The sequence below is a fragment of the Anolis sagrei genome, chromosome 9 (assembly GCF_037176765.1).
Source record: "Anolis sagrei isolate rAnoSag1 chromosome 9, rAnoSag1.mat, whole genome shotgun sequence".
Classification (NCBI taxonomy): Eukaryota; Metazoa; Chordata; class Lepidosauria; order Squamata; family Dactyloidae; genus Anolis; species Anolis sagrei.
In genome coordinates, this window is record NC_090029.1 from 31112393 (window position 1) to 31123036 (window position 10644).

Below are 10644 nucleotides of genomic sequence, written 5' to 3' on the forward strand. Positions count from 1 at the left end.
AAGGAATCCTAACTTGATCTATCCTATATTCAACTGATGGTGTGTTTGCTGACTGCTTATCCTCAATATTATTGAATGAGAGTGAAATTGAATGGGCTCCTGGATCCTGTCTTGGTTAGACCACACCTGGAGCACACTGGGTCCAATCTGAGGCACCGCAACTAAAGGGAGATGTTGACTCTAAGCTGGAATGTGTCCAGACGAGGGGGGCTCAAATGGCCAACGATCTTGAGAACAAGCCCTATGAGGAGCGGCTTAAAGAACTGGGCATGTTTAGCCTGTAGAAGAGAAGGCGGAGAGGAGACATGATAGCCATGTATAAGTATGTGAGAAGGAGAAGGGGTGGCCCTGCTCTCAATCCCACCTGCATCACAAACATGGTTGGTGGGGATGAGAGACAAGGCCTTCTCAGTGGTGTCCCCTCGGCTATGGAATGCCCTTCCTGGAGACATTAGATCTCCCTCTCCCTCTTAACATTTAGGAAGAGACTCAATACTTGGTTGTTTGAGCAAACGTTTGAAAATGCAAGGTAAAAGAAATAGGAATTGGAACGACTGGACGACCAGATAGGACAATGTTTTTATTAGGAGACGCAAGTGATGTATGTTTTTCGTTTTCTTGTTATGGTTTTACATTATGTGTTAATGTTTTTAGATGTATTATGGAGTTTTGGGGCATCAAAGTGTTGCCATTGTAAACCGCCCTGAGTCGCCTAAGGGCTGAGAAGGGCAGTAAATAAAGAATAAAGCTTCCTTTCTGCTGCCCTGGAGACTAGGATGCAATGGAGCAATGGCTTCAAAATACAGGAAAGGACATTAGGAAGAATGTGAAACAATGGCTTCAAACTAAAAGAAAGGAGATTCCACCTGAACATTAGGAAGAGCTTCCTAACTGTGAGAGCTGTTCAGCAGTGGAACTCTCTGCCCCTGAGTGCAGTGGAGGCTCCTTCTTTGAAGGCTTTTAAGCAGAGGCTGGATGGCCATCTGTTGGGGGTGCTTTGAATGCAATTCTCCTGCTTCTTGGCAGAATGGGGTTGGACTGGATGACCCACTAGGTCTCTTCGAACTCTAGAATTCTAAGATTCTAGAGCTGTTCAGCAGTGGAACTCTGCCCCTGATTGCGGTGGAGGCTCCTTCTTTGGAGGCTTTTAAACAGAGGCTGGATGGCCATCTGCCGAGAGTGCTTTGAATGTAATATTCCTGCTTCTTGGCAGAATGGGGTTGGACTGGATGGCCCATGAGGTCTCTTCCAACTATAGGATTCTAAGATTCTAAAGCTGTTCAGCAGTGGAACTCTCTGCCTCAGAGTGTGGTGGAGGCTCCTTCTTTGGAGGCTTTGAAACAGAGGCTGGATGGCCATCTGTTGGGGGCGCTTTGAATGCAATATTCCTGCTTCTTGGCAGAATGGGGTTGGACGGGATGGCCCATGAGGTCTCTTCCAACTCTAGGATTCTAAGATTCTAGAGCTGTTCAGCAGTGGAACTCTCTGCCTCAGAGTATGATGGAGGCTCCTTCTTTTGAGGCTTTTAAACAGAGGTTGGCTGGCCATCTGTTGGGGGCACTTTGAATGCGATTTTTCTGCTTCTTGGCAGAATGGGTTTAGACTGGAGGTCTCTTCCAACTCTTGGATTCTATGATTCTTTTCTCCCGCAGGAGATCATCAACTTCAACTGCCGGAAGCTCGTGGCCTCCATGCCTCTGTTTGCAAACGCAGACCCCAATTTTGTCACCTCCATGCTGACCAAGCTGCGTTTCGAGGTGTTCCAGCCCGCTGACTACATCATCCGGGAAGGGACCATTGGGAAGAAGATGTATTTCATCCAACACGGGGTGGTCAGCGTGCTCACCAAAGGCAACAAAGAGACCAAGCTGGCAGATGGCTCCTACTTTGGAGGTAAGTAGGCCATTCCATGGTGTTCTCCTCTACAAGAGGGTTAGCAAGACACAGTGTAGAATCAGTCTGAGTTATGGTTTGAGTGCTGGGCTGGGGCTATGGGAGGCCAGGGTTCAAATCCCAGCTCAGCCCATGGAAACCGGCTGAGGCAAATCACATCCAGCTTCAGAGGAAAGCTATGGCACCCTTGCTCAAAATAAATCCGGACTACGTCTTGTCGAAGGCTTTCATGGCTGGAATCGCTGGGTTGTAGGTTTCTCAGTCTATATAGAGGCATTTCTCCTGACGTTTCGCCTGCATCTATGGCAAGCATCCTCAGAGGTAGTGAGGTCCTTGTGGGGTTCCTCAGGGGGCCATTCTCTCCCCTCTGTTGTTTAACATCTACATGCAACCACTTGCTCAGCTGGTCCAAGGTTTTGGGCTGGAGTGTTATCAGTACGCCGATGACACTCAGCTGGTGCTGAAGATGGAAGGCCGACCGGACTCTGTACCCGATTATTTCCATTAGTGCCTCGAGGCCGTTACTGGATGACTGCGTGCCAGCAGGTTGAGGGTGAATCCAGCAAAGACGGAGATCTTATGGCTGGGTCGACCGGGTAGTGGGGATATCCAGCTGCCTACCCTGGATGGCGAGGCGCTATGCCCATCATCATTGGTCAAGAGTCTGGGATTCCTTTTGGACCCTCTGCTGATGATGGAGGCCCAGGTCTCCGCTGTTAGCAGAACCACCTTTTTTCACCTGCGGCAGGCTAGATGGCTGGCCCCCTCCCTGTCCAGGGACGACCTAGCTACGGTGATCCAGGCTACGGTCATCTCTAGACTGGACTACTGTAACGCCCTCTACATTGGCCTTCCTCTGGTACAAAACGCAGCTGCCCGGCTTCTTGCGGGAACTCCGATGAGATGCCACATCACTCCAATCTTACTGCAGCTGCATTGGTTACCAATTGAGCACCAGATCACTTTCAAAGTGATGGTACTCACCTTTAAGGCCTTGCAGGGTCTGGGGCCGATGTACCTGAGGGACCGCCTCACCCCCTACCAACCCCAGAGATCCCTCCATTCTGAGGACCAAGATCTATTTCAAATTTCCAGTGTCAAGACCTTGCGTCTAACAGCAACCAGACGCAGAGCCTTTACAGCAGTGGCACCATCACTCCGGGCCACTCTGCCACTCTGCCACCTGCGGAAAGCTGATAAGTGCCTTGCGGGACTTATCAGCTTTCCGCAGGGCATGCAAGACATACCTGTTTCGACAGGCTTTTAATGTTTGATATTGCTGTTTTTAAATTGTTTTAAATTGTTTTTAAATTTTGTTAGATTTTAGCCATTCTTGTAAGCCGCTCCGAGCCCCAGGGGAGTGGCGGCATATAAGTTCAAATAATAAATAAATAAATATAGCCCTAAAAACAACCCAATTGCTTCAAACTACAGGAAAGGAGACTCCACCTGAACATGAGGAAGAACTGTGAAAACTGTTCAGCAGTGGAACTCCCTGCCCCAGGAGGCTCCTCCTTTGGAGGCTTTGAAAGGAGAAGGGAGCAAGTTTGTTTTCTGTTGCCCTGGAGACTAGGACGCAATGGAAAGGACAGGGAGGGGGCTTGGGGAGAACCCCCTCCCTCCCAGGCTGTCCACCCTACTCTGGCCCACCATGTGGCCCCCAAGTTAGGAAGTTTGCCCATGCCTGGTGTAGAGGCCCCCATTGTGATTTGGCAAGGGCTTTCTCTCTGCGGTCACAATGCTTCAAGCCCTTCCTTTTCCCTTCCAGAAATCTGCCTGCTGACTCGAGGCCGGCGCACGGCCAGCGTGAGAGCCGACACGTACTGCCGCCTCTATTCCCTCTCGGTGGACAACTTCAATGAGGTGCTGGAGGAGTATCCCATGATGAGGAGGGCCTTTGAGACGGTGGCGCTGGACAGACTGGACCGAATAGGTAAGTAAGTGGGCAGTGGGATTATTCCTTTGCAAGGGTCTCACCAGGCTGGAGGGCAAAACCATCATCTTAAGGAATTTCACATTAGACTTTTTAAGTAGCAAGTTTCCATTCCTTTTTTCACCCCTGCTGTGCAACTGTTCGATTTGATAAAAGCTTTTGCATTAAAGAACACAGAGATTGAAAATGAATATGTTGTCCAGACCCTATGATTGAGGGTCTGGAGAACAAGCCCTATGAGGAGTGGCTTAAAGAGCTGGACATGTTTAGCCTGAAGGAGAAAGGGCTGAGAGGAGACATGATAACCGTGTATAAATATGTGAGGGGAAGTCATAGGGAGGAGGGAGCAAGCTTGTTTTCTGCTGCCCTGGAGACTAGGACGCAATGGAAGAATGGCCTCAAACTACAAGAAAGGAGATTCCACCTGAACATGAGGAAGAACTTCCTGACTATGAGAGCTGTTCAGCAGTGGAACTCCCTGCCCTGGAGTGTGGTGGAGGCTTCATCTTTGGAGGCTTTTAAACAGAGACTGGATGGCCATCTGTTAGGAGTGCCTTGATTGTGGGCCATCCAGTCCAGCCCCATTCTGCCAAGAAGCAGGAAAATCGCATTCGAAGCACCCCCAACAGATGACCATCCAGCCTCTGTTTCAAAGCCTCCAAAGAAGGAGCCTCCACCACACTCCGGGGCAGAGAGTTCCACTGCTGAACAGCTCTCACAGTCAGGAAGTTTTCCCTAATGTTTAGCTGGAATCTCCTTTCTTGTAGTTTGAAGTCATTGTTCCATTGCGTCCTAGTCTCCAGAGCAGCAGAAAGGAAGCTTGCTCCCTCCTCCCTAGGACTTCCTCTCACATATTTATGCATGGCCCTCATCCTGTCTCCTCTCAGCATTCTCTTCTTCAGGCTAAAAATGCCCAGCTCTTTAAGCCGCTCCTCATAGGGTTTGTTCTCCAGACCCTTGATCATTTGAGTCACCCTCCTCTGGATACATTCCAGCTTAGAGTCAACATCTCCCTTCAGTGGTGGTACCCAGAATTGGACACAGTTGGACAATGCTGCTGTGTTTGATGGTCTCTCTGTAGATTTGTCTGCAGCTGCATGGTATCCGGTCGACTCCTGCAAAGAGGAGAGCCAAGTATTCATTGAGCCATAATGGAAAATTATCAACTGAGCACCATGTAAAATGTGCACCTTTTCCTTTTATGTCATATTGTTATAATTATTGGTAGAGAGCATCCGTGACTTGACGATAGGGTCCAAACGCTTAATTTGCTTTGTCTCGAAATTCCCAAGAGCTTGACCACTCGGCAGCTTCTTAATATTTCCGTGAGTCAGAATGTTTTCCCTCGAGTGTGGCATTACTCTTTGGTCCTTCATGGGTGAATTTAGAAATTCATGGCAGAACGTAAGGCGCGGATGCTGTTCTGGCCCACGCTGGGTCCAAAGGGATTCGCCGCTTTTGAATTCTGCCTTTGAGATGCTTTCATGCCCCGTCGCCAGTTGAGAACTACAGAGCCATTCCTGTTCCGAGTCGAGAGCTGCCAGGAAAAATCTATATAAATAAAAATGTCATGTTCGTTTGTGGGATTAACATAACTCAAAAACCACTGGATGAATTGACACCAAATTTGGACACTATACTCCTAACAGACCAATGAGTGACCATCACTCATAATCCCCACCCAAAAAAAACCAACCCAGAGGATGTAAAAAACCCCAAAAGCTAAATGACAAAACAGAAAAAAGGGAAGGTAGAGTATAAAGGAAAAAAAGAAAGAAAAAAGAAAAAAGTGAAGGAAGGAAGAAAAGAGGTAGAGAAGGAAGAAAGGAGTGAAAGAGGAAGGAAAGAAGGAAAGAGAGAAGGAAGGATGGAAGCAAAAAGTGAAAGAAGGAAAGAGGTAGAGAAGGAAGAAAGGAGAGGAAGAGGAAGGAAAGAAGGAAGGAGTGAAGGAAGGATGGAAGCAAAAAGTGAAAGAAGGAAAGAAGTAGAGAAGGAAGAAAGGAGAGAAAGAGGAAGGAAAGAAAGAAAGAGAGAAGGAAGGATGGAAGCAAAAAGTGAAATAAAGAAAGAGGTAGAGAAGGAAGAAAGGAGAGAAAGTGGGAGGTAAAGAAAGAAGGAAAGACAGCAGTAAGGATGGAAGCAAAATGCATAAGAAGAAAGGAAAGAGGTAGAGAAGGAAGAAAGGAGAGAAAGTGGGAGGTAAAGAAAGAAGGAAAGACAGAAGGAAGGATGGAAGCAAAATGCAAAGGAAGAAAGGGAAGAAGTAGAGAAGGAAGAAAGGAGAGAAAGAGGAAGGAAAGAAGGAAAGAGAGAAGGAAGGATGGAAGCAAAATGTGAAAGAAGGAAAGAGGTAGAGAAGGAAGAAAGGAGAGAAAGTGGGAGGGAAAGAAAGAAGGAAAGACAGAAGGAAGGAAGGAAGGAAGGAAGGAAGGAAGGAAGGAAGGAAGGAAGGAAGGAAGGAAGGAAGGAAGGAAGGAAGGAAGGGGAAGGAAAAGAAAAGGGGGAAGGAAAAAAAGAAATAGAGAAGGAAGGAGAGAAGGAAATAAAAAAGAAAAGGAAGGAGGGAGGGAGTGAAGGAAGGGGAGAAAGAAAGAGAGAAAGCGGGAGGGAAGGGAAGAATGAAAGAGAGAAGGAAGGATGGAAGCCAAAAAGCAAAGGAAGGAAGGAAAGAGGTAGAGAAAGGGGAGAAAGAGAGAGGGAAGGAAAAAAGGAAAGAGAGAAGGAAGGATGGAAGCAAAAAGCAAAGGAAGGAAGGAAAGAGGTAGTGAAGGAAGGAAGGGGAGAAAGGAGAAGGAAAAGAAAAGGAAAAATGAGGTAGAGAAGGAAGGAAGGAGAGAAAGAAGGAAGAAAAAGGAGGGAGGGAGGGAAGGAGGGAAAGAAGGAGAGAAAGAGGGAGGGAAGGTTGGCCACAGCAACGCGTGGCGGGAACAGCTAGTACAAGAATACCAATGAAAGGAAGGCCTGGGAGCTGCCTGAATTCTCTCAGGGAAGCCAAAATGCAGACCCAGAGATGGAGAGAGGCGATCAGAAGAACATGGGGCACAATGGGAACGTTAATGACTGGCTCACGCCTCTGCAAAATGCTAACAAGCAAAAAAAGCTTGAAATTTGATTAGTGGATACAATGGTTATGGAGAACGGATCTCTCCTCATTCCCTGGAGAGAAACGGGGAGGGAATCACATTTCTTTCTGCCTCAGAACCCCTTGTTTCTTATCTGAATCCAATTGTAGCTGACTGTACTCTTCTTCCCAAATTGCTTTCTTTCTCTTTCCTTTTCCATGCGTCCATAATTTCAGTGCTTATAAGCCAGAGCGGATGCATCCAAAGGAGTCAAAGGCAAGTTAGGAACGAAGGGGATACAGTACTAGATTTTTTTTTGTCCTCGGAGTATTTCCCTTCTGGTAGATATGAGTGGGGAAAAGTCTTTTCCCATTCCTTGGTGGGCAAAAGACAAGCAGACAAATGTGATTGCGTGGCAATGCCAAGGTAACAGAAATAGTAAACATTTTCTAACATTACACCATTAAGATGTATTTCTGGCAATGCGGAGGGATTGGCTGGTGACTGCTGGAAGAACACTTTAGTTTTCTTGTAGGTCTTCCTCTGAATGTGCACAGACTATGTTATCATCAGCATATTGGAGTTCTATAACAAATGTTGTAGTGACCTTGGTTTTGGCTTCAGTCTGCTGAGGTTAAATAGGTTGCCTTCTGTCTGATAGATGATTTCCATCCAGTGGGAAAATTCCCATCAACAAGATGAAGTATCATAGCGATGAAGTTGGAAAAACAGGTTGAAACAAGAAGAAAACCTTATTTGACACCCGATTCCACCTTAAACGGGTCACTTTGGGAGCCACTGCTGTCCAAAACTGTTGCCATCAAGTCACTGTGGAGGAGCCACAGGATGTTCACAATTTTGTGACAATGGGAGACCAGCGTGCAAATCCCCACTCAGCCATGGGAAACTGAATTTTGAACCACTTTGGGAAAAATGTGTTTTGGAAATTTAACTAATCCATGTGTGCACTATTCTGATTGATCCTCATGGCAGCTCTTAACCTCTGTCTCCTTGTTTCACAGGAAAGAAGAACTCCATCCTGCTCCATAAAGTCCAGCATGATCTCAACTCAGGGGTCTTCAACTACCAAGAGAACGAGATCATCCAACAAATTGTGCAGCACGACCGAGAGATGGCCCACTGTGCACATAATGTGCAAGCTGCGGCGGCGGCAGCAGCAGCTGCGGCATCGGCCTCGACACCCGTCATCTGGACGCCCCTCATCCGGGCTCCGTTGCAAGCGGCGGCAGCCACCACCTCCGTAGCAATAGCCCTGACCCACCACCCCCGCCTTCCTACTGCCATTTTCCGCCCTCCGGTCTCCATGTTGGGTTCTCTGGGGCAAGCGCAGAACCAGACTCCAAGGCGCCTGAGGAGGCTCCACTCTTTGGTGTCGTCCGGTGGGCCCTCCGCCCTGGGTTCCCCGTTGAGCACGCCGTCCCAGCAGCCCACGCCAGGAGCCGAGACCCTTTCGTCCTCCTCTTTCCAGATCCAGCAGCTGGCCGGGTTCACTGCCTCCGCTGGCTTGGGCCAATTTCACCGGGCCTCGGCTGGTTCCCCTTCGACTAGCTCAGCACCGCAACCCGTGGGAAGTCCATCCTCAGTAGGACTGAGCCAACCACAGCTGGGGCCTTCCGATCCACCTGAAGGGAGTGCTCCACAACACGCCCTTGATAGCAACCTGTCAAGCAGTGGCTTTGGCCCCTTCCAGAAAGCCCCCACTAGCCCCCCCTTGGCCTCCTTTCCCCAGCAATCTTCCAATTCACCCAGTAGCCCCCTCCGCCACTTGCAGCCCACGTGCCAGCCTCTCCAAGTGGGCCAGCCCCAGCAGCCCTCAAGAACTGGAGCGTTTGCAGGGATGAGCCCCTTCCCCTTACCCCCCTCCTCCAGTCCTCCCTCCTCTAGCTTAAGCCAGCTGGCACAGGCCTCTGGAAGCCCCTCGTCGGCCTTGTGCCAAACCCAGCCAAGTGCATTAGGACCTTCGACGGTTGCTCAGTTGCACCAGGAACGGTCTACGTCTCCCGCGGTCGCCCCTCCGTCATACCCACCTTCAGGCCTTAGCCCTCCCCGTCACAGCCCTGTCCCCAGGACTTTCCAGTACAGCCCTCCGGGGTCACTGGGCTCCCACGGATCCCTGCTGATGCCTCAGGCCTCCAGCCCACCTCAGCAGGTCCTCCAGCCTAGGAGTAGCCCTTCGCTTCCTCCGGGACGATTGACCCAGGACCTCAAGCTGATTTCCGCTTCCCAGCCCTCTCTACCCCACGAAGCGGCTCTGACTTTAAGCCATGGCTCTCTTCACTCCTCCCGAGAGTCTGTTTCTAGTTTCTCGTCTTTCTCTGGAGGAGGAGGAAGAGGAGCAGGAGGAGGATTAGGAGGAGGATGGACCATACCTCTAGGGAAGCCATATAGCTCTGTGCCAGGGCGAGTGACTCTACCACGCCAGATGTCCTCAGGTTCTCTGCCTCACCCGCCTACGTTTGAGGCCACGTGCGCCATTTCTCCGTCTCTGACTGCTTCCGACGGGAGGAAAGGGTCCATAGGGCTGACTGGGGAACGGGAATCCGTCCGATCCAAACTCCCCTCAAATTTGTGAGGAACTCTACCCCTCTCCCCCTCAGTTTGGCCTCATGATCCAGAAGAGGCACTTGGATTTCGTGCAGATCCCACAAGACGCCGTTTCCTTCTTTTGGCTTTCTTTCCTTCGAGTTAAAGCTATGATTAGAAGTTTGTTTGATTTGTTTCTTCTTTTTTTTTTTAAAAAAAAAAAGGAAGCTAAGAACAACAACAACAACAAAAAAGATAACCAGGTATTCTTAGAGTTATAGATTTTCAGTCACTTTCTTTTATAGAGTATTTTACTACACGGAACAAAAGACCGGAAAGGGGAACGCAATCAATATGCAGTAATGAGAACCCAGAGAGGAGAGGTAGAGTCGATATGAATGATCAGCCATGGGGAATGCACGCATGGAAAGACAGACAGATCCCACAGTGATACGGGTCAGGGCCAAGGATCCACCTAATGAGGACGGTTCGATATCTTCTTGAAAATGTCACCCTCAAATGTGTAATCACCCAGTTTAATGGGATAGGCATGGGCTTGGAACCTAGATGCACAAAACAAGTCCTTTTCCCAGTAATTCAGCCAACTATTTAAGGGACTCTATTATTATTATTATTATTATTATTATTATTATTATTATTATTATTACTTCGGACATTTGTATCCCGTCCTATCTCGACCTCCGCAGAGGGACTCAGGACAGCTAACAACCGGCACACCATGGTGCCCACAACCAAAAGCATAAATATACAATTTAAATAAAAACAATATAAAAACAGTATAAAAACATTCACACAGTCAAACAGCTGCCGATGTAAGTCATCGTCCTAAAAGCAATCCGTTAAGTCCATTAAAGCCGTCGCTTTGCCAGCAGGTCAGCCTAGTCTGCAAAGGCGTGATCCATAGCCAGGATTTCACTTGTTTCCGAAAGGTCAGGAGGGATGAAGCAGATCTGATTTCATTTGGGAGGGAGTTGCACAGCTGAGGGGCCACCACAGAAAAGGCCCTGTCCCTTGTCCCCACCAAACGCAATTGCGATGATGGGGGGACAACGAGCAGGGCCTCCCTGGATGATCTTAGGGTCCTAGATGGATCATAGTCAATCAATAGCCGAATTCAAAACTTACCTACTTTCAGACTCTTTCCCATGAAATTTGCAAATTATAGTGGCACACCACTAATCACAGTACCAA

The 10644-nt window shown here is 48.6% G+C and overlaps 1 protein-coding gene across 2 annotated transcripts in view; it reads left to right on the forward strand.

Annotated features, from left to right (window-relative positions):
- The window catches only part of HCN4 (hyperpolarization activated cyclic nucleotide gated potassium channel 4), a 151109-nt gene extending 141473 nt beyond the window's left edge, over positions 1-9636 (forward strand). For both annotated transcript variants that reach the window (XM_060755260.2, XM_067471409.1), the window contains 3 exons: positions 1653-1893; positions 3662-3826; positions 7911-9636. In XM_060755260.2, the coding sequence (XP_060611243.2) occupies positions 1653-1893; positions 3662-3826; positions 7911-9481 (1977 nt within the window). In that variant the 3' untranslated portion in view covers positions 9482-9636. The remainder of the gene's footprint in view (positions 1-1652; positions 1894-3661; positions 3827-7910) is intronic.
- The last annotated feature ends 1008 nt before the right edge of the window (positions 9637-10644 follow it).